Source organism: Mytilus galloprovincialis, chromosome 7 (assembly GCF_965363235.1).
Source record: "Mytilus galloprovincialis chromosome 7, xbMytGall1.hap1.1, whole genome shotgun sequence".
Classification (NCBI taxonomy): Eukaryota; Metazoa; Mollusca; class Bivalvia; order Mytilida; family Mytilidae; genus Mytilus; species Mytilus galloprovincialis.
This window is the reverse complement of record NC_134844.1, coordinates 5825583-5853068: the sequence shown is the minus strand read 5'-3', so window position 1 is coordinate 5853068 and position 27486 is coordinate 5825583. Positions and strand designations below refer to the sequence as shown.

At 31.9% G+C, this 27486-nt stretch overlaps 1 protein-coding gene and 1 long non-coding RNA gene across 12 annotated transcripts in view; one reads left to right on the top strand and one right to left on the bottom strand.

The window, feature by feature from the left end:
• Window positions 1-2945: 2945 nt before the first annotated feature.
• LOC143082184 (uncharacterized) lies at window positions 2946-8489 on the bottom strand. The gene is made up of 4 exons (XR_012980311.1): window positions 8280-8489; window positions 6970-7041; window positions 6278-6444; window positions 2946-3237 (listed from the first exon to the last, which is right to left on the bottom strand). It is a non-coding gene; the product is annotated as an uncharacterized LOC143082184 (long non-coding RNA).
• Window positions 8490-8931: 442 nt separating this feature from the next.
• LOC143082183 (uncharacterized) overlaps window positions 8932-27486 on the top strand; it is a 76658-nt gene continuing 58103 nt past the window's right edge. For 6 of the 11 annotated variants that reach the window (XM_076257763.1, XM_076257761.1, XM_076257756.1 and 3 more), the window contains exons 1-8: window positions 8932-9071; window positions 12398-12596; window positions 13155-13278; window positions 14067-14087; window positions 14489-14509; window positions 15626-15736; window positions 16328-16435; window positions 19348-19494. In XM_076257763.1, the coding sequence (XP_076113878.1) occupies window positions 12424-12596; window positions 13155-13278; window positions 14067-14087; window positions 14489-14509; window positions 15626-15736; window positions 16328-16435; window positions 19348-19494 (705 nt within the window). In that variant the 5' untranslated portion in view covers window positions 8932-9071; window positions 12398-12423. Of the gene's footprint in view, window positions 9072-12397; window positions 12597-13154; window positions 13279-14066; window positions 14088-14488; window positions 14510-15625; window positions 15737-16327; window positions 16436-17762; window positions 17833-19347; window positions 19495-27486 lie in introns of those variants that run through there. The other 5 variants (XM_076257767.1, XM_076257762.1, XM_076257758.1 and 2 more) reach the window with 4 other exon arrangements.

The following is a 27486-nucleotide window of genomic DNA, read 5'->3' as shown; positions in this document are numbered from 1 at the left end:
TGATGATTAAAATATGGAGTTCAGGTATGATTGCTAATGTGACTATCCACCAAAGTTCAAATGATATTGATTTAAGCAACTATAGGTCATAAGGTATAACCTGCATGTGCCACAGTCTGCAATGACTAAAACTTATTTAGTAATCTCAGTCATTTTGTCATGTCAAACCTTACAAAATGTGACATATTTTAACATGTGTTCCAGATTTTCTTACCTACAATAGCAATTATAATGTTTATTCAGTTTTATTTTATTTGTGAACAACCACACATCCAAGAGTTATTGCAGGCTTGATACTGCTTGAACTTTTTTATGACGTCATCAAGTCAAGTATGAATATGGTCAGTCTTTCTTTTCATCAATCATGACAGAGGTGTAATGCAACAAGAAAATTCATGAAATCAGCATTTATGTACGTTGTATCTATAATAATTGTTTTCAAAAGTGAATTGTTAAAATAAGTTTGTTCCTTCCAAAATATAATGCTCTGTTGGCATGGTTGGGTGCCGCTTAAGATACTACCCAGAGGTGGAACCCTGAACAATAATGGACACAACATTCAAGCTTGATACAGCTCTCAATTTGGATTGTGATTATATATATATATTTGACATAGCTTGATTTCTGGCACAGATTGAATGTGGACTAAGAACTTTAAATTTTAAAACTGGATAGTTCCCTTATAATATGTACATGTAATATGGTATAATATTCAAAATATAATTACATGTTGAGATTCAGCATATCAAAGAATCAGAAGAATTGAACTTTTAATGAAAACTAATTAAGTTTAGTTTTGGACCCTTAGGACTTCAATGTGAGACTAATTTAATAATGGGGCTCAAAATCTAAATTCATGGTTAGCTTCAGCATAACAAAAAAACCTTAATATTTATTTTTTATAAAAATCAAACAAAAACTTTAATTTTGGACCGGTTGGACCATCTTGTACAGATCCCTTCTCTTATACTTTAGTTATTGTCTAAAAACTAAATGTCTCCCAATGATGACATCACCATACCATTCATTACACAGCCACAAATTTCTAGCAGTTGTATAAAACAAATTGATCAATGCAGTTTAAATTTATGTTATTTCCGAGAGAGAAAACAAACCTGCCCCCCCTTTTAATAGATGAATGGTATATGTAGGTGTAATGGTCCTAATAATTATGAATCCTATTCTTGTTCAAACATTTTACCTAGACACCTATGAAATAATTCTTTGAAATACTGAACCTTGCTGCATTAATTTTTATTGTATTTTTATTACTGCTCATCAAAACATTATCTTGACCCCTTCTCTTTTACATTATTGTACATATACTCTTTACTTTTACTGCACATTAACCAATTTCAATTATTTAATATACATGATTGGGGACTGGGTTTTAAGCTAACAGATACCTTGGTAGCTGTTACACCCAAATTATGTCCTGATACTCTTGGCATTAACAATAATTGTTATTGTAGTTGTGTGCATTAAACCAGTGATGAATATATGTACTGTAAATTAATTGCTTATATTTCAAAAACTTTGAAAAGGAATCTGGTCCAATTGCCTGTTTGTCACTGCTAAATTATTGTCTCACTAGCAATTAAAATCTCATAATTTTTATTCAGTAAGGAAACACAAGAATGCACACGCTGAAATGTCTCGCCTTCTTTACTAATCATTGATATTATGTTGATAGTCCTAAATATAAAGCTTTATTTCAACTGTCACATAAACATAACATTAACCAAGAAAACTTAACATTGACCAATGAACCATGAAAATGAGCTCAAGGTCAGATGAACCATGCCAGGCAGACATGTACAGCTAACAATTCTTCCATACAACAAATATAGTTGACCTATTGCATATAGTATTAGAAAAAAAAGACCAAAACTCAAAAACTTAACTTTGACCACTGAACCATGAAAATGAGGTCAAGGTCAGATGACAACTGCCAGTTGGACATGTACACCTTACAGTGCTTCCATTCACCAAATATACTAGACCTATTGCTTATAGTATCTGAGATATGGACTTCACCACCAAAACTTAACCTTGTTCACTGATCCATGAAATGAGGTCAAGGCCAAGTGAAAACTCTCTGACGGGCATGAGGACCTTGCAAGCTACGCATATACCAAATATAGTTATCCTTTTACTTATGATAAGAGAGAATTTCACATTACAAAAAATCTTTACTTTTTTTCAAGTAGTCACTGAACCATGAAAATGAGGTCAAGGACATTGGACATGTGACTGACGGAAACTTTGTAACATGAAGCATCTATATACAAAGTATGAAGCATCCAGGTCTTCCACCTTCTAACATACATTGCTTTTAAGAAGTTAGCATACACAGCCGCCGCCAGATCACTCTCCCTATGTCGAGCTTTCTGCGACAAAAGTCGCACGCTCGACAAAAACTGAAAGCTACATGGAGCTTGAATATCTCATATGGTAATATATGCCATAATTATTTTAACATCAAATTCATGACAAAAATGAATGTCATTGTAGTAAAAGCAGTTGTAATACTGCATTTTTTTTATGCATAAAATCTACTATTTAATCAAAAGTGTTTATAATGTATCCATTTTGAGATCGGGTTAACCCTGTTTGCACAATAATAATTCATTTGCGAGATAATTTTATTATTGTTTTCTTTTTGTTGATAGCAGATCTTTATTTGTTGGGCTATAAATATATTCACACTTTTTGATGAATGGCCAATTGAAACTATTCTGTTTTGGAAAATTGTAATCAACTTTAGTCTTGTGGTTTTTTGTTGTTGTTGGGATGCTGTCCAATGAACCTATACCCCAAATCTCCTTGTATTCATATGTTTATATATTTGGAAAGAAGTTAAATCAGATTTAACTGTATCATTTGGCTAAAACTGAGATAAAAATATTCTTTACATCTATCTTAATTATTAACAACAATACATGTATGTTCATGATTAATTTATGAAGACATACAAATTTTTGAAAACAACAATCAATAAAACGAAAATAAATATTTAAAAAATGCACACAAATTTTCATGAGCAGCTAGTATGCACTTCAATTCACTCATTGAAACATGAATAATCCTTGTTTGAGAGTGCATTAGTCTTGTGTAAAAGTTATTTTTAAGTGTGAGTCTATTCCATTTATTTATACATGTAGAATCTCTGCAGGCTTTCAATGCTTCTCATGTAACTTGATAAACTTCCAATGATTAGGTTGACATAATTGTGATCTGAAAATATATAAACATTTTTTTTATAACTTTGTAACTTCTGGTAGGTAAGTGATGTATATGTTATGCCATTGTTTGTCCATCCATCCTTTAAAATCATTATGGCAACACTTTGTTCAATATCTCAAAGTAGTAGGGGCTAACTAAAAAAGGTTTTTATTTGGCCCAGATATTACTGCTAATTTAACAGTTATCCTAAATATTTCAAAATTTGTCTAAACTAGACTAAGGTACACCATATTCAGAAAATAATGGGGTTTTTTTACAACTAAAGAGTTACCATGGCAATAAACTTAGACCAAATTTGTAAAATTTCTTAATTTTCTTTGTTTTTTGTCAAATAAAATTATATTTTAGACTGTAATGTGCCCATCCAAGAAAAAAATTATATTTAGTGAGATTATGTCAATAGTTATAATAAAAGTTTTTTAAAATTATTTTGTTGTTTTGGAAACTGCATAAATACTATATTTGTCCTCGTCTTCATGATGTAATTGTGACCTTATCAGACAACCAGATGCTCCGCAGGGTGCAGCTTTATACGACCGCAGAGGTTGAACCCTGAACGGTTGGGGCAAGTATGGACACATGAACATTCAAGCTGGATTCAGCTCTAAATTTGGATTGTGATTAGATAGTTGACACAGCATAGGTTTCTGACACAGAATGAATTTGGTCTAATGAACTTAAAATATTTTTTTTGCCTTTGAGCAATTCACTATGCTGTTGAATATTAATCCTCTCAAAAAAATGTTTGAAGAAATTTTCTTTTTATTTATGAAATCTGAAATGAAAAAAATTTAACCCCCCCCCCCCCCCATTTTTTTTTTTCACATCCCCCTTTCCCTCTTTCCAAAAGTGATCTCAATTCAAATTTCTAATAATGGAGTTTGCAACAATAACTACTCATTTAAATACATCATAAAATATTAAAATGTAAAATAAAGTGCTTGTTATCACTGAATGGTAAAGATTGTTTTAATTTATCAGTTGGTAGTAAAAGTGAATATACATTCTATATTGAATAAAACAATGATTTAAGTTGATTCAACTACTATTCTGGACAAGGAAAGATAACTCCAATTGAAATTGCAATTAGATATTTCTTGCTATTGCGCAATACTGTGCAATTGGAAATATTTGCTATTGCACAATACTGTGCAATTGAAGATTTCTTGCTATTGCGCAATACTGTGCAATTGAAAATTTCTTGCTATTGCACAATACTGTGCAATTGAAGATTTCTTGCTATTGCTGAATACTGTACATTTTTAGATTCAGCATATCAAAGAACCCCAAGGATTCAATTTTTGTTAAATCAAACTAAGTTTAATTTTGGACCCTTTGGACCTTAATGTAGACCAATTTGAAAACGGGACCAAAAATTAAGAATCTACATACACAGTTAGATTCGGCATATCAAAGAACCCCAAATATTCAATTTTTGATGAAATCAAACAAAGTTTAATTTTGAACCCTTTGGGCCCCTTATTCCTAAACTGTTGGGACCAAAACTCCCAAAATCAAACCCAACCTTCCTTTTATGGTCATAAACCTTGTGTTTAAATTTCATAGATTTCTATTTACTTATACTTAAGTTATTGTGCGAAAACCAAGAATAATGCTTATTTGGGCTCTTTTTTGGCCCCTAATTCCTCAACTGTTGGAACCAAAACTCCCAAAATCAATCCCAACCTTCCTTTTGTGGTCATAAACCTTGTGTCAAAATTTCATAGATTTCTATTTACTTAAACTAAAGTTATAGTGCGAAAACCAAGAAAATGCTTATTTGGGCCCTTTTTGGCCCCTAATTCCTAAAATGTTGGGACCAAAACTCCCAAAATCAATTCCAACCTTCCTTTTGTGATCATAAACCTTGTGTTAAAATTTCATAGATTTCTATTCACTTTTACTAAAGTTAGAGTGCGAAAACTAAAAGTATTCGGACGACGACGACGACGCCATCGTGATACCAATTTATACGACCAAAAATTTTTAATTTTTGCGGTCGTATAAAAAATATTATGTTTTTAATTCATGTTTCTTAAATTTATGCAATTCCAAACATAATGGGGCTTTTTGGAATAGTTTATATTCTTGGACAAAAAATAGTCCTTTAATGCCTTTCTCCTTTGCTTTGAACAATTTCTCATGAAATTTTAACACAAAATTAAGATTGAGTTCCCTTTGTAAGTAATTTTTCGGAGTTAAAAGTTGCAGGACCTATCAGATTTAGGGCATTTTTCACATCTATTAAGCTTGAGTGTGCTTAGAGTAAATAATCTAGATCTATACTAAGTGTCTTTCAGTTGTTTGTATGTAATAGTACCTGACCATGCCCCCTTTTTCTTGGTTTTATTTATTTCTACTTGTATCCATCTCATGATGAGTTAAGATTTAAGTCTTTTTCAACTGAATTTTATAGTTTGTTTTTATTTTGTACTCTTACACCACTGTCCCAGGTAAGGGGAGGGTTGGGTCCTAGCGAACATGTTTAACCCGATACATTATGTATGTCTGTGTCTGTCCCAATTCAGGAGCCTTTAGTTCAGTGGTTGTTGTTTGATGTGTCACATATTTGTTTTTCGTTCATTATTTTGTACATACATGTATGATAAATTAGGCCAAATTTCTAGTTTTAATTGTTTCACATTTGTCATTTCAGTGTATTTTATAGCTCTCTGAGTGGTATGGGCTTTACTCATTGTTTTAAAGACTGTACTATGACCTACTATAGGCTACAGTTGTTAACTTCTGTCATTTGGTCTCTTGTTGGAAGAGTTTTCTCATTGGCAATCATACAACATACTCTTTTTTTATATTCACAGTTTATAGCATAAACCATGTAGTTGTATCCACAATTTGATCATATAATTTATATCACCATATAGGAAATATTAGTAATTTAAAAAAAAAAAACGTTTGTGAGTATTTGCTTTAATATATAATTTGGTCCGGTATTTACTCAAATATATCTAGTAAAAAATAAATTTTGTAAACAAACCAATTTATAACTTTCATATATAGAAGACATACTTACGGTCTATCAGTTGATTTATATTGAAGCTACATGTACATGTACACTGTATATGTAAATTTTCTCAAATTTTCATTCTGTTAGATTTCAAGTTTTAACAATAACTGTTAAAATCTCCAAGGAAACATAGAAATCAATAACTGTGTTCATAGTTCTTCTGGTTGAGGGAGCTGAAAGTAATAATGAAATAATAAAATGAGTATAACTAAAAATAAATTGTTGAAATGCAAGGACCTGCATTATTTAACATATAAAAAGTTAGAAAAATAGGGGGAGGGAAGTATTATTGACAATAAAAAACTGAATGCAACCTTTTTTATAATTCTTTCACAGGCATCAATCTGTATCATCATACTATACATGTACTAATTAAAGAAAGATATTGAGTGTTTAAGTGTCACCTACATTTGTAACTATAAAAAAGATTTGTCTACATTAATCAATTTCATAAAATATGGCTTCAAATCAAAATCAGTTTTCATGTTAACATTTTAAACATTGTTATTGAGCATTAATTTTACTCATTATTTACTAACATTTTTTTTAGAACAATGTAAGTTGTCATTTTATTCCATGCAAGGCAGGATAATTAATTATTCCATGCAAGGCAGGATAATTAAATAGTATTTTTTTTTTATAAATTGATAAAGTAATTAATCCATGCAAATAAAAATATTTTAAAAAAAAACCAATACCTATTATAATCTTTTTGTTTTATTCATTCTGATTCAATCTTAACACTGTGCTGTTATCTTTTTTGTCACCATCTGTAAGATAAAAATAAAAACATTAGAATTGATTACTGGCGTCTTAGAATTATAGTCAAAAGTGTTTTTTATTGCAGGAATAAAAGGTTTATTAAGAGTACATGTACATTGTATATATAAGGGCTAAGGCCAAATAAAATACTGTGTGTGTTTCCTATTACATCTTTGAAAATAAATGGTAGGTAGGTAGGGAATTTATGTAATTCAACATTTTTTTTTTACATTGAGTCTAAGGGAGAGATATTCTGACTTAAACAGTGCTTATTGAAAAATTACAAAAAAAACTTTAAGGTAGGCAGCTATTTCCAAGCTTAAAACATATAGGGTTTAGTACAGAGGGAAATAGGAAACACACATATTTATTTATTTGGCCCAAATGTGGTTCTTAAAGGGTAAATAGAATACAGAATAATTGGACCAAAATTATAAAGATTTTACTTTTTTTTTTTGGGGGGGGGGTTAATTATTATTATATTGTATAGACTATAAATTGACTGGATAATAATTCAATAAAATATAGTAATATCGAAATGGAAATGCTCCCATCCAGAATATTGTAAATTAATACATACATGACCATGGTGACATATATATAATAAAAGCAAATTGCATAACAAATTTAGTAATGTGTGTGTTACCCTATATTATTTTTCAATTATAATAATTTATGATTGTTTTATTTTTTTTATCCATGAAATCTAAATTGAGTTTTGAGAAATTCGGAGATTGGTAAGTAAACAGAGTCTTAATATTATATACATGTAATACAGCCCTTACTGAAGTTCGTTTAAATAATGTATTTTAAGCCATGTGTCAATTTGGCATTATTTGCACCCCTTTCCCAGGAAATCCTAAATTTATCCCTATAGAGTCCAAATTTGTCTTTTGTAAAATATCTTTAATTCCACATGGAGCAGCTTCTCGGGTAAAATTTAGCCACTCTCCCAACATTGTATTCTGTTCTTCAAACGAGTTTATTAGCTGATGATTGGGTGCCAGTTTATTAAAAGTATGTCCAATTTAATCTCAAAAGCTATAGCGTTAAGTGTTCTTTCAACTTCACAGACGAGAAAATCATATTTTATGTTTCTTCATTGACGAAGATTTTTTTATATGGCATATAATGCAACAAAGTCGATCGAGTTTTCATGCCAGAATTGAATTCTTCGACCTAACGATACAGAAATTTGCAAATTTTTATTTTGTAAAATTATTTGGATTGAGTGCATTTTACTCACGGTTAGTGTTTTTATTCATATATACTGGTAAAGTTAATGACAATATTATCCTCATTCATCAATGTTCAGCCATATTTGCTTCAGTAGCAACAAAAGGTCAATCCGGGTCAAACCGCTTGAAGAGCGCGTAACGAAAAAAGCCGAAGGCAGTGATTAGTGTAGAGTAGTATTCGGGCCCGTATGCGGATCGGAACTGGAACTGCCGGGGAGTTTGCTATTTTCCGTCCACACAGTATTCCCGTCTATTTCCGTCGATTTTTTGTCCACACACTATTCCTGTCTACTTTCCGTCCACACACTATTCCCGTCTACTTTCCGTCCACACACTAGTCCCGTCTTTTTTTGAACTCTTCATTAAAAAGAGAGAGAAAAAACGCCTATTAATTTTTTAAATAGAAAATAATAGGTATGTTAACTCTATCATTACGTAAAGACTGAGCACGGCAATATTTTAAATTAGTGTTTAAATTTTGAACCATCCCTATATCTTACCGTGTGATTTGTAGTCTAAACGTACCCGGGGAACAATTATTGTAATTCTCCAATACATAAGACGAAATACATGTGGTCCGAAATGTCCTCATATTTTTTTTCGGAACTTGTAAGATAGATGATATTTATGTACGATAAATCCCGAGACACAATTAATCTCTTGTATGTTTACAAATGGCGACCAAGTGACCGCCAAGATGCAGGTGCACACAAATCTGATTATATCGTCTACATAAGAAAATGGAATGGCTTGGAGAAACCTAATCAACACAGAATAAGACCTGAAGTTATTTAAAAACAGTTAGCATCAGAATATACATAATAAAGAGTAAATTGGTAATGCAAACACTTTCAACTTGAAGTCGCAATACTTTTTTTTTATACATGTATACAGTATGGTACTGCTAAATATTTAAATTTATATCAACCCTTAATTTATAATTATATATGAATTATATATTACCTGCATACTGCTATGAGCATACGAAAAAGACAGATGACAGCTGAAAGGGGTGATGTCTGTAACAGTATTACTATAGTGTTTCCTGCGGGTTTTCACCACCGAACACCTGAAAAACCACCAACCACTAAGAAAAACTTTGACATTATACAATAAAACGATAAAATAAATTAAATTACATATAATTTAATCAATTTTTCAATTTTTATGGGCATCATTTTTATGTCAAAATCAAAAATCAATATAAGAAAAAACGTCTCCGGATTCATCACTTTCCGGATTACATTGTGTGTGTTATAAAATTCAAATATATTCATAATTAGTAATCAGTTCAAGTATCCTGGATCTCTGTTCATTGGTAAGATTTTGATATTTTTCTCTTTTATTATTATTGGTACAACTATTTTATAGAAGAGATAGAAGAAGAAAAATGGAAAAAAGTATATTTGAGGTATCCATGAGGGTCAGCGGAGTGCAAAAAGTGGGGTGTTATAAGACGCTTCCTTTCTGTTTTCTGTAGATATTTTGACTTTAAATCTTCTGATTCGTTGAATCAATAACTTGAATATTATATTTAATTCACATTGATAACGATAAAAGACAAAATAATAAACTTTTGGGGTGTTCGTTGGTGTGCGGTGATGTTTGGTGGTAAAAAGACCTACCGGGTTTCCTGCAGCTTTTAAGAAGGGCAGGGTAATTGTTAGCTCAGAAGGCACATAAAGCGTGATGGACAACAATTTTAGGGCACTTACTTAATATAAACAGGCAATTTCTATAAAATAGATTCATTTAAAACATACTAGTTTAATGCTATAAAAAGGACATATACATCTGTAATCAATCATTAAAACAAATTGTTAAACAAGAAAAAGGTGTTTAAAACATATATATGAAATATTTAAAACAATAAACACAATTAAAAACAAAATCAGTTCTTTAAAAATGTTTAAAAACAAGAAAGAACTATGTCATATATATAAAAATATTGCTTTGGTCATATCAATTGTCATTGACAAATCCTCCTTTTTTTCCCTAAAAACAGGTTGACACATTCCCTGATATCCAAATCATCTATTGATTTGGTATTTGCTGACACTAGAACAAGATTGTTTACAGTTGACAGCTAATCAGCTGATTATGAAATCGATTACAAAATGGCGTCCTAGTGAACTTTTGTTTACGTTTGAAGGGAAATAACTCGAGCGGTATTCATAAAATATGTCTTTCAGTACCGGTTGTTAATTACGACGATAAAGGCATGGCTTCAGGAATTTCGACAAAATTAGGGCAGGCACCATATTTTTTTCACAAAAAGGGCAGGGCGTCGAGAAATCGCGGCAGGGCGCCATTACACGCCAAAACCACCTGTAGGAAACACTATACTATTATTTTCTTGCTACTTTTTTTTGTACCACATAGGGGCATTATGTTTTTTGGTTTTAACGTCCTTTCATTCGATTGTTTATCACGCTTCAGGTTAAAGTTTTTGTTTGAGGTAGTTTTTGATTATTTTGAAGTCAAATCAACTAATAAAAATCAGTCTGGAAGGTGTATACGAACTCATTAAAAAAAAAACACCAACAAAACTACAGGACCAGATACAACACAGAAGGAAAACATCAAAATAACCTCAGACATACAATCATTTTCTGAAAACTTCTAGAAACATGCAATGTACCTCTGGAACCACTGGAACCACTGGAACAATGTACCACTGGAACCACTGGAACCACTGGAACCATGCAAACGTTACACAAGTAAAAAAAGAGAGGAACTTCATCCTTGTAATTACAGACCAGTTTCACATACCTGTATTTCATGTAAATTACTTGAACATATACTAGCTACATGTAGCAATATGGTGAAACACCTCAAATCAAATACTATATGAACTACAACACCGATTTAGATCAAAAAGATCATGCAATTGTCAAGTAATATCTCTTATACACCAACTAGCTCAAAACAATGATAAGAATATACAAACTGACTTAGTAATCATGGATTTTGCCAAAGCACTGGACAAAGTGCCACACAAATGCTTACTTTATTATTAAAACACTAGGCATCTCAGATCAGGCAAGAAATTGGATTCAATCAGTTTCATTTAACAGAACTCAATTAAACAACCCTTTCAGGAACACAACATCTAAAAAAATTCCAATAACATCAGGTGTTCCTCAGGGCACTGTACTAGGACCAATACTCTTTCATATTTATATTAATGACTTAGCTGACTACCCTAAACACTGCCAAATAAGACTTTTGCAGATGGCACAATTATCTACAGGCCTATTTCCTGCCAAAACAAATGATTTAAGCTTCAAGAAGACATAGAAGCAGCTGTAAAATGGGAGCAAGACTGGCTCATGTCATTCCACTCTGACAAATGTAACATCTTAAGAGTCAACAAAAAAAAAACAAATACATCAATTGTCAGACGAAAAATAAAAATAAGTTCAAAATTAGCAAAAGGAAAGAGCATATCAAACAATTATAGTAAGCCCAAAACTTGATACTGCTGCACAGTTTGGGATCCACAAACTTCAGAAAATATATACAGACTGAACAAGTGCAAAGAAGAGCTGCACAATATACTTGCAACATATTTCACAACACTAGCAGTGTATCTGAAATACCATTAAATCCAAACTGGAAAACCCTACAAGAATGCAGGCTAAAAAACAAGACTTTAAAAAGTTCCACGAAGTAATAAACAATTAAATTGCAATACCATCGCAAGATATTCTCAGAAAAAAGTTTTAAGGTACATTGTATGTTAATCAAATCTATACAGGAAGAGAACTATAGAATAAAAGTATTATAGAATTTTAGAAGATAACATTAAAAAAACAAGTACATGATAACAATAGTAAACAATAACTAACATGTCTAAGCAGTTACTGAAAGCACACTGTGGAATCTATTCTCAGTAGCTGTAACCTTAAGAAGATTTTAGATAGATTTGTAAATATTTGATGAATTTCAATAGATCATGTCTTTCTGTGCTATAATATGACATGTAAATAGTAACACAGAAAGAGGAAATCTTATGTGATTCTCAGATCAAATTGATATACATTCAATGTAGATATAAACAAAAGAAACATGTTAGTATTTATAATTTTAGTTAACATTGTGAATGCATTTTATTTTTTTAAAGGTCAGTGATACAAACAAAGACCAAATATGTCTCTTCGAACAAAGATCCGTAGCTTTACGGCCTGGGTCAATATGAGGCTGTTACAGTATGACCAACTGTTAAACAATTGTCTGATGGATCTACTGACTGGTACCCATATGAAGTTTCTAATTGAGAGTATGACTGGTAGCAGTATAAAAAGACTGGAGAGTTTTGATGGGTAAATAGTTGTATTTGAAATCTAATGAAACTTTTAATGCTATCCTAAAATATCTTGCCAACAAATACAAATTTTCTATGCTTAAGCCATCAGTATCATACATCTAATTTGTAACCTTTCTCTGTCACTCAGTAAGTCTTGTATCACAGATTTGTATCATAAAACAGAACTGATCTCACAGGGAATTCACAAAGTTACAGCGGAACTTATCAGGGTACCTTCTAGACAAACAAAACATATTTAAGGAATGTAAAAAAGTTATTAGAATTATGATTAAAAAAAATGTCTTTAATTTCTGAATTGAGATATTTTGAAAAGTCAGTATGCAGAAAATCAAATCTACATGTATACTTATTACCAGGCTGGCAGTCGAAAGTACCTCGTTTTATTGTTGTACCCTGAATGTGGTGGAATGTTAGATAAAACTTTCAAAACAATATTGCAAGTCCAGAGCACATTTTAATTTTAATAATTATGTGTCTTGTTGTGTCAAACTTTATTTATCTGTAAGTGATAAATAGGATTTGTGAATTAACTTTGATGTATTAATCTGTGTAGGTTGTCACAGCAGCAGAAACAGACACGTATAGACTGGATCGTAGACGAGTTGAAGAACAATGGTGTATTACCACAGGATTCCTCTGTTGATTCACGGTTGTTTGTGATGAGAAGTGCTGATCAGGTTGGATTATAATACAAATTATTTTATTTTAAATCATGCTACTTAATTTATTAATTGTATATACAAGACATGATTTAGGATTTTTTTTCATTTTTCCAAACTTTGGAACTTAGTCATTTTTAGTAAAAAATAATTCAAATGTTTGGTTTTTTTTGGATCAAGGCATTCTTTTAAAAAAAAATCTTTAGAGTAAAAATACTTGTAAGTCATGAACATTTTGATTGTAAGATTTTTTTGTGGAAAGGATTGCATATTTTTGGAATTCACAGATAGTTTGAAAACCTGATGCGGTTGTTCACCTTCCACTATAGAGTTGTTTGGATTTTTTATTTCCATATATTTAAATGTTCAGTTACTTGAACTTACTTCAGTGTAAACCATTTTCTATTGTTCAAAAACAATCCATTCAACCATCTACTTGAGTCTCTGATCCTATTTTAGTTGTTACATTAATTATATATCATTTGGCTATGTCAAAGAAAGCATTTAAAGATAGATGTCAGACACACAAATTGAAAAAAATGGAGATGTGGGGTAAACATGTACATCAACGAGACAGTAATCCAACATAAAAAATGAACAGCTAAAAATATATAAAGGGCTTTAGGAGGTTTTCTTTTGCCTATAAAATATGTCAAGCATTATCATCTTAAGTCTAAACAGATTGTGAGAAAACAAAAAGTATCAAGTAAAAGATTTAACAAATTTTCTAAGTCCCAAAAGAAGAAAATATAACCCAAAGACAACCCCTGAATGACAAAATATATTTATATTTGATGTGTTTACAGAAAGAGAAAGGAGAACCAGTGGTAAGAATTTGGTTTTGGGATGCAAAAACGTAAACATGTTGTTAAATAAAATAGATTGTTGTTTCATTTTTATTTCTGTATAACTTTAATTGTTAGTTATTGAGAAAACTTTATTTCTTTTCATTGATATTAACTTTGTGGTCTTTCAAAGAAACTCCATGTAATTTTAATGTCTATTCTGGTATTAAATGTTTCAATTTTCCATCATGGATGCACTTAAAATATAACTTATTTTTGATTATTTTTGAATTTTATTTAAATTTATTTCCACTGATGCACGATAGGTTTTTTGAATGGAGACAATAGAATGCCTATTATGCACAATTTGTATGAAAACACATACTATCACATATTATTTCTCCAAACAAAGGCCATTTTTGCAGTTTATGTTAAATTTTTAGAATTTTGAAGGCGATCGTTATGTGAGTAAAAGTGAATTAATTCTTGATTTTACTACCAATATACAGCAAACTATCTAATCAGCATAAAAATAGTGTATTTTGAAAGAAGTAAAAGAAATCAAATATCCTCCTAAATACCACTTATCTCTAATTCTCAAAAATGAGTAGACATAAATATAAATGTAAACATTGTAATGTGAAATGGAAAAACAACCCATATGTATTTTCACCTCTGTAAGATTTGCTGTTTATTGGTAATAAGTTATCCGTTCATTGTGATCTACACAACTGTGTATGGTAATGGGGATTACTTTGGAAACGTTTGCACTGACAACTTGGTGTATTGTCTTTCTGTCTTGTTTTTTGATATTATACCATAACTCCTTCAATGTATATCAGTTTGAATTTTCTTAAGAAATCTTAAACAATCTTTATAGTATATGTGGACTATAAAGTTTCTTTAATATATAAATATAAGTACTTTTATTTTTCTCTAAAGAAGGTACAACTTTCTATGTCTATGTAAATATCCCTTAATTTCTCTAGAATGTTTTTCACTGTATAATATAAAGTTCCTTAAACTTCTTCAAAGAAAACTTCTCTGTGAAGACATTCTCACACTATATATTATATATATTAAGATCTTTTTATTTCCTGTAAGATGTAAAACTTTTTCTTTGTGTATAAATAAAGTACCATAAGAAAGAAGAAAGTTAAATTTCCACTATAAATAAAGTACTTTCCATAGACTGGCAAATATCTCCATATATATATATATGTGAATGATCAGTTTACAGATAGGCCCAATGTTAAATCTTGAGAATTTCTTTTACTCCACATCAAAAGACGATTGTTGAGTCTTTAAAAATTAAATAACCAAGGAGGAGGCATTTAAAACTGCTAAAAATTATAACATATATCATATTTCTTGGTACCATGTGATTATCTATGACTTTGATTTAATGAAAGTGAATTTTGCAGTAAATATATAGATAAATTATGATGTGTAAAACAATATCTGACTGTCTTAAACATTTAACCTTCTTATAGAAATATACAGGTATGCTGTATTTTCAGAATATTTGTCCAAGTCAAGTGAATTTACAATTATTAAGATATGAATGTAATTTGTTTTAGGTATTTGAAGTCATGTGGAGGCTAGTCAGCCATGATATTTGGTTTGTTTGGGAAAGAGCTGAATACCTGCAACACGAAGATGAAGATATACTCTGCCAAGTACCATTCAAGGTATGTAACATAAAGGATACTTGGACCAAAATACTCAATGGTCACTAACCAATTGTAAGTCAGAAATTTCTGAGCAAAATAAAATGTTAAATTGATGCTCATAATAAAGCATTTACACTGCAGTCAGCTCGTCTGTCTGGCAATTCGTCCAATGAAAATTCCTCACATTTTTCTCAGAATTTACCAAACAGAATGACAACAATTGGTCAGCAGCTTTACAGTAATGAGTTATAATGTGTAAGCACTGTTTTTATCTGTCACCTACCTACTTCTTATTTGCAGATACATTTTGTACTTCGTTTTTTTTGTTGATATTTTGAACGAATTAAAATATTTCTTCACATTAATCTCAGAAACTGTTAAACAAATAGACTTTATTAATGTATGTGGTCAACATTCCAACTATGACTATATAGTTGTAGCAGATTTGGACTTTTAAAATCTGTCCGATACCTCCTTCCTGTTTTACAATACTTTTAACTACAATTGGGGGTTATACTTCACAGGAAAATTCATGCTTTCTAATAAGTATGTCTATTGAACAAATAATTACCGCATAACTATTACCATGACTGTGTCTTTATACTGCAGTGGACTCCAGAACCTACTCCAGAAAAACCAAAAGCAAAGAAAGCCAAGAAATCATTGTTGACAGGCTTTGGTCCTGGAGCTGTGATAGAGGAGGAATCAGAATCACAGGTAAGTAAAGAAATCACTGTTGACAGGTTTTGGTCCTTGAGCTGTGATAGAGGAGCAATCAGAATCACAGGTAAGTAAAGAAATCACTGTTGACGGCTTTGGTCCTGGAGCTGTGATAGAGGAGCAATCAGAATCAAAGGTAAGTAAAGAAATCACTGTTGACTGGCTTTGGTCCTGGAGCTGTGATATAGGAGCGATCAGAATCACAGATAAGTAAAGAAATCACTGTTGACAGGCTTTGGTCCTGGAGCTGTGATAGAGGAGCAATCAGAATCAAAGGTAAGTAAAGAAATCACTGTTGACAGGCTTTGGTCCTGGAGCTGTGATAGAGGAGCAATCAGAATCACAGGTAAGTAAAGAAATCACTGTTGACAGGTTTTGGTCCTGGAGCTGGTATAGAGGAGCAATCAGACTCACAGGTAAGTAAAGAAATCACTGTTGACAGGCCTTGGTCCTGGAGCTGTGATAGAGGAGCAATCAGAATAACAGGTAAGTAAAGAAATCACTGTTGACAGGCTTTGGTCCTGGAGCTGTTATAGAGGAGCAATCAGACTCACAGGTGAGTAAAGAAATCACTGTTGACAGGCTTTGGTCCTGGAGCTGTGATAGAGGAGCAATCAGAATCAAAGGTAAGTAAAGAAATCACTGTTGACAGGCTTTGGTCCTGGAGCTGGTATAGAGGAGCAATCAGACTCACAGGTAAGTAAAGAAATCACTGTTGACAGGCTTTGGTCCTGGAGCTGTGATAGAGGAGCAATCAGAATAACAGGTAAGTAAAGAAATCACTGTTGACGGCTTTGGTCCTGGAGCTGGGATGGAGGAGCAATCGGACTCACAGGTAAGTAAAGAAATCACTGTTGACAGGCTTTGGTCCTGGAGCTGTGATAGAGGAGCAATCAGAATCACAGGAAAGTAAGGAAATCGCTGTTGACAGGCTTTGGTCCTGGAGCTGTGATAGAGGAGCAATCAGAATCACAGGTAAGTAAAGAAATCACTGTTGACGGCTTTGGTCCTGGAGCTGTGATAGAGGAGCAATCAGAATCACAGGAAAGTAAGGAAATCACTGTTGACAGGCTTTGGTCCTGGAGCTGTGATAGAGGAGCAATCAGAATCACAGGTAAGTAAAGAAATCACTGTTGACAGGCTTTGGTCCTGGAGCTGTGATAGAGGAGCAATCAGAATCACAGGTAAGTAAAGAAATCACTGTTGACAGGCTTTGGTCCTGGAGCTGTGATAGAGGAGCAATCAGAATCACAGGTAAGTGAAGAAATCATTGTTGACAGGCTTTGGTCCTGGAGCTGGGATAGAGGAGCAATCAGAATCACAGGTAGGTAAAGAAATCACTGTTGACAGGCTTTGGTCCTGGAGCTGTGATAGAGGAGCAATCAGAATCACAGGTAACTCAAAAATAACATTACATCATTTTAAGGCAGTTAAGGTGGTACCCAACACCTTAACTAAAATTAATTTGGCTCGTTTAATTTTCTTAAAATTTTGACAAAGTATTTACTTTGACCCTTTTACAAAAATATAAAAATTTCAAAAAATTTGAACCAACTGTTTTATCAGAAAAATTACACTGGTTATATAGCAGTTTGACAAACACTTATTTTGATCATTGAGAAGCTTAATATTCCCTTAACAACACAACGTAATTAAAACGTTTAGCTGATTTTACAGAGTTATCTCCCTGTAGTGTTAGTTACCACCTTAAGCAGCCTTATGCTAGCACCCTAGATTTGTATTCCTCTCAACGAATGCTGAAAAAAGTCCCATTGTTATTTATTAGCAGGCTTACATGTTATTTAAAACTAATCGGACACTTTTTTCCTACTTTAATTCTGGAATACACAAATTATGATCTGAATAACCTTATATGATTGTGGAACCACGTGAAATATTTGAAGTTGCACACAGGAAATAGTGCTCAATACGTAGTTTATTATCCCCTGTGCTTTTAGCTAAGATGTCAAAGAACTTTTGTATGAAATATATCATTGCAGAAAATCTCTAATTACAAGTCGTTTACATTTCCCAAATGGCAAAAGGCACAAGAATATTGTTTGGCGCCAAGTATGGTAGTCTAAGTTGGCGGTAATTTTAACTTGCATGAAAGTTTAAAAGAAACATTTTTTTTTAAATTAGAAATAAATTTTGAAAATAGTAAGATTGGATAGCAGAAGCATTTAGGTACAAACATTTTTTGATTTTTAAATAGCTGAGATAAATAATTAAACCTATTCTCCCACACTATTTATCTTAACTTCTACCACGTTTGCCATGGTTCTTTTTTTAATTAACTGCCTATAGTGCCCTTGGTTCTTTTTTTAATTAACTGCCTATAGCGCTCTTGGTTCTTTGATTTAAAACTAACAGAAAATGCAAATACATTGTCACAGGTCATTATTCATGAATATGACCTACCGAATTAGACTATTTACTGGATTTGTAATCACATAAGCAACACGACGGGTGCCACATGTGGAACAGGATCTGCTTACCCTTCCGGAGCACCTGAGATCACCCCTAGTTTTTGGTGGGGTTCGTGTTGTTTATTCTTTAGTTTTCTATGTTGTGTCGTGTGTACTATTGTTTTTCTGTTTGTCTTTTTCATTTATAGCCATGGCATTGTCAGTTTGTTTTGGATTTATGAGTTTGACTGTCCCTTTGGTATCTTTCGTCCCTCTTTCATTAGGTTGTTGGAAAGTTGTCAAATCTATAAATAACAAGGTTTGTAAGGAATCATTACAAATGGATTAAACTTTACAGATGTTCTTCACCTCATTTCAATCTGATATAGTTCTGTTCGTTCTGTTTCATTTAATGGTCAATTTTTCTTTTAAAAGTGATATTTGATTTCAATGCAGTCCTACTCCTGACTCCTCAGTACTAACTTGTGCCTTGTTTTTCAGGATGAAATAGAAGTAGTCGAAGCAGAGCCGTATTCTAGATTCCCTAATGCTGATTATGTAAAGAAATTTAAAAAGAAAAAAGTCAAATATGATGATTATCCTAGTCCTGAGGAATGTATTATGGAAATGGTTAACTATCAGTTAAAGGTATTTATATTTAGAATCATGTTTATCATGTGAAGCTAATTACTGCTAACTTAGCACTAAGTAATTTTCTGTGAAGTATATTCGATAGAATGTTGTATTGACCAAATATATGCTTTTCTGTGCTATTTGGATGACCAAGAAATTTTTTTGAGAAAGATTCTAATGTCAGAAATGAGGTCATCTTGAAAAGTCTTTAAAAGAAATTATGTATCTTGTCTTTGATTGATTGATTGCATGCTCCTTAAAGTCACACCACTGTTTGGTGTTATTAAAGAGTGTCTAGAAACAAATACATGTCATTAAAATGTTGACAGGTAAAAACAAATTCAAGAAATGTAAAATAAAAATATTTAGGTAATTAATTGGTCAAAAGTCACCCCTCCCCTTTCAAAAAGTAAAACATTTGACAAAGGATAATAGATGAACAGTCAACAAACTAGGGGACTTTTATTAAAAAAATTATCTTGATTCCTAACTATGAAAATATACATATTGCTAATTTTTGTTGTTGGAATCCTGCTAGCTATCTTTTTGATACAACATTGCAGTTTCTGAATTAAAGAAAGTATGGCTAATTATATAACCTAAAAATAATGTGGAGCATAAAATTGAGGTTTGAGAAAGTAGATTTTTTATTAATCTGGCCATAAATATATATTTTATTTGGAGTCTTTGCTGATTAAGATTTATTTTTCAGACAGAAACAGTAAGTAGCAAGGCCAGCATTGAAAAATGTTATGTTTCTTGTTTCTATAGTGTAAAATTAATGCTTTAAAATTTCTCATCTGTGGAAATTATAACTGTGTTTTTGAAGATTCAACAAAAGTATATTGATTGAGAATCTGTATGTGATTATATATTTACTTGTGGATTTATTTATCCTGGGAACCAATTTTTATGGATTGAGGAAAATCCTGTTTTTTGGCCAAAATTTGCAAACAAGCTCAATGCTATAGGAAATATACACTTTGTTGTTCATTTAAATTTGTTTTGTTTCAACTACAAAAATCCACAAAAATTGGTACCCCATAAACAATAATGTCTCCACAGTAAATACAATATAGAAACTTGACGCATACATTTTTTATACTGCCCAAACTTGTATTTATTGGCTTAGGAACTGCACTAAGAAACTGTTATTCCTGAGTAATAACTTACAGCTCTTGAAAACTTTTATTAAAAAATGTTATGTAAATTTTATCTCACTATTTTTCCTTTGTCTTTTTATCTCTAGTTTTTATTATAAGTCTTGTAACAAAAATCTTTTAATTATCAATTGCTTACTTGTAAATATTTCTGTCTGCTCAAATAATCACAAATCCTTGACTAACTTTTTTCGTATACAATGCTTTTTGCCAAATCACATTTTCGAAGCAAAATATCAAATAAAAAAATTTTGAGATCCTAGATTCTTAGTATTGTCAACTATATAAAAAAAGCACAACTTGTTATTATAAATGTGTATTATATTGCAAAGCCACTCCTTGTGCTTCTATTTTGACTTTGTTAAAATACACTATCAAGGAACTTCAACTTATTTTCAATAACATTTAAAAGGTATTTTTATGATTATTTAAGAACAGGAACATCACATTTGGTTTAAGTTCGACTAAAGCTAGCTCTTAAGAACTAAATTCCTTTCCTTTACTATCTATAAAAATGTAAATAAGGGGATGTGATATGATTGTCAATGAGACAACTATACCAGAGACCAAATGACACAGAAGTTAACAACTATAGGTCACCTTTCAGCCAGTCAGTAGAATAACAAAAGATAAGTATAAGAAGTGCAATACAAACCAAATTTAAATGTAATATGGTTTTCATTATAGTGCAAATTGCCTGTGCACATTTCGTGCTTGATTTAAGACGCAGGGTACAAAGATTGTCCTACATATTATGTCTTAAGATGGGTCAAGATAGGTACCAGTATTTTCTGAGATAAATTAAGTTAGGAACATGTTTTTATTAGAAGGAAAAAACAATTTTATTCAAAAATTGTTAAAAAATTAGCATGAGGTAAACATAATACCAATCAATCCTATTTTCATCTGATTTTATAAACATGTATTTTACACTTTTTGAAATATTGTATAATTGACTTTGATAAAAAGTGAAAGTTTCTGTCGCTGCACATGTTTATATCTACAGTTGTTTTTGGTAAAAGGGAACGATTTGGGGAAAGGTCACTATTTCTGGCAGTTTTCATTTTTTACAAAAGATATATTTTCCTACATCTGTATAGCAAATACTACACAGTTATATAAACTTTTTGATTGCCCCCAGTACATCACCTATGAGATATACGGATTATAAGTCTGTCAGAAACACATCAGTTCTAAGATACCATTTGACATCATATTGTAATACTTGGTAGTGTTATATGTTGTCATATCCTGACCTTGCAATATTGTCAGTTTGATTTTACAATTTTTACTGGAGTTATGGGACTTGGACTATGTACTATTTTTTAGTTTTGTTAGAATGACACCTTGAATGCAACTTCTATAATTCTGTTTAAATGAAAATTGTTGTACTTAACCCTTTTGCCGATGAGTCGGATTCACGCTTTAGACAGCTGACGATGAGTCCCGTTTTACCGGGATCGGAATACCTCTTTTATATTTTCCGCTCAAAACAGTGCAAACATGAGTTATCTTTCTTTGACAAATACCCGGATGAAAGTGTAAACATGGCGCTTCCGTTTGTTGAAAACATAAAATGTCGTTTTATGTACAAAACACTTGGAATGGACATCGTTCAGTGTGAGGAATTTGTACAGCCTCATAAAATTTTTCAAAAATTTTGCTGTTTTGGGTTAAAAAATTACGATTTGGGGTCAAAGAGCAGAATTTTGAGAATTTCACCTAGAAAATGCCGAAAATTTGAATATTTTATGAAGAAAAATTATCAAAACATGAACAAAACTGTGAACATGGTGTTAGTGAATGAAATAAATACACAAATAACTACAAACAAGTTTTTATTGACATTTATTATGAAGATCTCCCACTTGAGTAATAGTAGCCAGGGAAGCCATCGTCTCAGAGTAGATTCTGTCTGGACAGCAATCGGTGAAAGGGTTAAGATTAGTTTCCATTGTGTGTAGTTGACAATGATGTACATGTTCCACCATTTTTGTCAAGCCGGCAACTTTAGTTTCAGAAAGCTAGACAGGGATATTAATCGAGCGCAGATTTTACTAATTTCTTAAAATCTTTATATTTTAGAAGGTGGAAGACCTGGATGCTTCATACTTTGTATATAGATTCTTTTTATTACGAAGTTTCCGTCTATCACATATCCATTGCCATTGACCTCATTGTCATGGATCTCAGATTCTATAAGCAATATGTCTAGTATATTTGGTATATGGAAGGATTGTAAGGTGTACATGTCCAACTGGCAGGTGTCATCTGATCTTGACCTCATTTTCATGGTTCAGTGGTCAAAGTTAAGTTTTTTAGGTTGTTATTTTTTCTAATACTATATGCAATAGGTCAGCTATATTTTATGTATGGGCATATTTCAGATGTACATGTCAGTCTCACAGGTTTTATTTGACCTTGACCTCATTTTCAGGGTTCATTGTTCAGTGTTTTTGTGTTTTGGTCTGTTTTTCTTAAACTTTAAGCCATAGGTGAACTATATTTGTTCCTTTGTTGTATGGAAGAATTGTAAGCTGTACAATTCTGCCTGGCATGGTTCATCTGACCTTGACCTCATTTTCATGATTCATTGGTCAATGTATGGTTTTCTTGGTTAAGTCTGTTTCTTAGAAACTATAAGCAATAGGTCAAATATATTCAGTGTATTGAATGATTGTAAAGTGTACATGTATTTCTGTTTTGGTTTATATGACCTTGTCCTCATTTTCTTGGATCAGTTTAGTGTATGTGATAGTTGTAGTAAAGCTATATGTTTAGAACTTTAATATAATATCAATTGTGAGGAAAGAAGGGGAGACATTTCAGTGTGTGCTTGCTTGTTGGATTAAAGATGTACAAGTACATTATACAAGTTTGCATTTTATTCTTATATAAATGTCATTAAAATCCAGAATATGTGACAGCATTTAGCTCTATAGTGTCATTTTCCAAGCATGTGATCCATAAGTTCTCATGTATGTCCATTGTCATCACATCTGGTTTATTAATTCCAATTAATTTAAGGTCTAGTATTGTCAGTGCGGTCCCTCCTGAAGTTAGAATATGCAGAACACCACCATTCCAATCAGAAATGATGAGGTTGTTTGACTCTGTGGTTAAAACTTCAACAGGGATAAATCGCTGATCTCCAGAATTGATAAAAGTGTTCCCACTGTACTTCCACAGAATTATTCCATTGTTGTCTATATTGACAACACTTCCAGCCTTCTTTAAAGAATAAGGAGAGTCTAGATAACAAATAGTCCCATCCTTTAAGGTTGTACAGCATCTTACAGTGTCTCTTGTCAGCAATTGTCCACCAGTATTTTCATAAACCAGAATAATTTTCCCATCAATGTCAAGTCTCATTATAACTGGTTGGTCGTAAGTACTTTCTGTTTCCCCTAGATCCATTCCTACAATAATTTCGCTATCTCTTGATATGTGAATTGTGTTAACTTTGTTTGGAGTTAAGTTTTTCAAGATTCTGATTTTGCCATTTCTAGTTAAGCAGCAAATTTGTGTAGTACTTGTGAAATAGATTTTGTTTTTATTTAAACATCTTATTTCTCCTATCTTTCCTTCAATTTTTAATGATTTTACTGTATTAACAGCATCTTTTATTTCCAGTTGTATACAATGGTCACTGTCTGCTATCCACAGCTTGCCATCCTCATCACTGGTGATGCTTTTTATGAATGGAAAAGAGGTTTCATATTTGCCCTTCTTTTCAAATTTGATGCTGCTTACAATTGATATAGCTTTTGGGATGCCTTCCTGTAGTTTTTTGAAAACTGAAATAGAATCGCTGAATTTTTCCATATTTCTTTGCAAACTACTTATGCAATCAATGAACTTTTCTGTTTGTTTTGTTTGAAAAATGTTCTCAATCTTTTCAAGTTCCTTTTTAATATTTTCATCCTCATCTGTGAATTTTTGCAATAAGCCTAACATTTCTGATACTTCTTCTATTCGGTTTTCTACTTTCTGACGGAATTCCTTTACTTCTGTAAGTTTCTTTTCACAGATATTTTCAATTTCCACTATATCATGTTTTTGGTGAGTTTTTGCTATACACATTGGACAAACCAGTTTATCACATGTTAAACAGAAAATGCAGGAATATTGTTTGGCATGATCTCTACATCTGACTGGTTTGAATTTAGCTTCATGTGAGTAAATGTCCTTTAAGGCCACAACATCGTGTAAATCAGCATTCTTGAACTTAGCATGTCCTTTCTCTTTACATGTTTGACATAAGTAAAGATCACAGTCCATACACTTGACTTTAACTTTTGTGTCTTTTTCACATAATCCACAAACTATTATGTCCTGGGGATTTTTAAGAGAAGCAGAATAAGCCATAGGTTCTCTTCTAAAATAATAATTTTAACTGAACTTTGAAATAGGATACAACTTCCCTTTCTGAATGAGCGCTTCACCTATCATTTTCAAAGACAAATGCATAAATTTAAACTTTAGGATTTAGTCTTTAATCAATTAAAAGACCTTTCAGTCATAAACAATATCTTTTTTAAAGGATCAGTTACAGTTAAAAGTTAAAATCTAAACCTGTAATAGTAAATTTTGTCAGCTTGAGAAAATAAACATACATGCATAGATAAATAAGCATAATAAAGACATAAGGATAGACATATAAATTGTATTAGAATACAGATTACATATATTACAAATATTGTGTATGAATTTCTATAATCCCCCTATAAGTAAGAGCAACTCCATGATTAATATAATTTCACCCATATGATTACTGAACTTTTATAAAAAAAATTTTATAAGAAACAAACCAGTAGCTGCTGAATTCATGACCTTCTAATCGAATCAAACATTTTTAAAGGTTCTGTTTGAGTCTTGTCTGAAAATTATAAATAGAAATTGACTTTTGACATGAATCTTTGTACTAGCAAGAATTATCTGTTGTCATATTTTGATGAGCATGCTTAATGGTTAAGTTTGATTTGACAATTGTTACAGGAGATAAGTTGTTGAAGTATTGAACAACAACACTTTGTGAACAATAATCATCTGAGACTTGTATTTAAAAGTAATATTTGTCATCATGTGCAGTTAATAATAGTATACCATTATTTTGAATTAACCATCGTTACTGGAGTTGTGAAACTTTGACTATCTTATGGAGAATTGGGACAATAACACTTTTTAAATTCTACTCCTCAGACTTTTTGACTAAAAGCTCTTATTATGACTACTATTGTTTTTCACCATCAGAAGATAAACACCAAAATTCACAAAAGATTGGTACCCCATAATCAAATAATGTCTCCACAGTACATACATTATAGAAACTTGAAGCATACATTTCTTATACTGCCCAAACTTGTATTTATTGGCTTAGGAACTGCACTAAGAAACTGTCACTCCTGAGTAATAACTTACAGCTCTCTAAAACTTTTATTAAAAAATATTATATAAATTTTTATCTCACTATTTTTAGCTCACCTCAGCTTTTCTCATCACTTTGCGTCCGTCGTCCGTCGTCCGGCGTTAGCTTTTACAAAAATCTTCTCCTCTGAAACTACTGGGCCAAATCAAACCAAACTTGGCCACAATCATCATTGGGGTATGTAGTTTAAAAAATGTGTGGCGTGACCCGGTATACCAACCAAGATGGCTGCCACGGCTAAAAATAGAACATAGGGGTAAAATGCAGTTTTTGGCTTATAACTCAAAAACCAAAGCATTTAGAGCAAATCTGACATGGGGTAAAAATGTTTATCAGGTCAAGATCTATCTGCCCTGAAATTTTCAGATGAATCGGTCAATCGGTTGTTGGGTTGCTGCCCCTGAATTGGTAATTTTGAGGAAATTTTGCTGTTTTTGGTTATTATCTTGAATATTATTATAGATAGAGATAAACTGTAAACAGCAATGATGTTCAACAAAGTAAGATCTACAAATAAGTCAACATGACCAAAATGGTCAATTGACCCGTTTAGGAGTTATTGCCCTTTATAGTAAATTTTTAACCATTTTTCGTTAATTAAAGTAATCTTTTACAAAAATCTTCTCCTCTGAAACTACTGGGCCAAATTAATCCAAACTTGGCCACAATCATCTTTGGGGTATCTAGTTTAAAAAATGTGTGGCGTGACCTGGTCAACCAACCAAGATGGCCGCCACGGCTAAAAATAGAACAAAGGGGTAAAATGCAGTTTTTGGCTTATAACTCAAAAACCAAAGCATTTTGAGGAAATCTGACATGGGATAAAAATGTTTATCAGGTCAAGATCTATCTGCCCTGAAATTTTCAGATGAATCGGTCAATCGGTTGTTGGGTTGCTGCCCCTGAATTGGTAATTTTGAGGAAATTTTGCTGTTTTTGGTTATTATCTTGAATATTATTATAGATAGAGATAAATTGTTAACAGCAATAATGTTCAGCAAAGTAAGATCTACAAATAAGTCAACATGACCAAAATGGTCAGTTGACCCCTTTAGGAGTTATTGCCCTTTATAGTCAATCTTTAACCATTTTCATAAATCTAAGTAATCTTTTACAAAATCTCCACTGAAACTACTAGGCCACAATCATCTTTGGGGTATCTAGTTTGAAAAATGTGTCCGATGACCTGGCCATTCAACCAAGATGGCCGCCACAGCTAAAAAAAGAACAGGGGTAAAATGCAGTTTTTGGCTTATAACTATGAAACCAAAGCATCTAGAGCAAATCTGACAGAAGTTAAATGTTAATCAAGTCAATATCTATCTGCCCTGAATTTTTCAGATGAATTGGACAACTGGTTGTTGGGTTGCTGCCCTCCAATTGGTAATTTTTAAAGAAATTTTGCCGTTTTTAGTTATC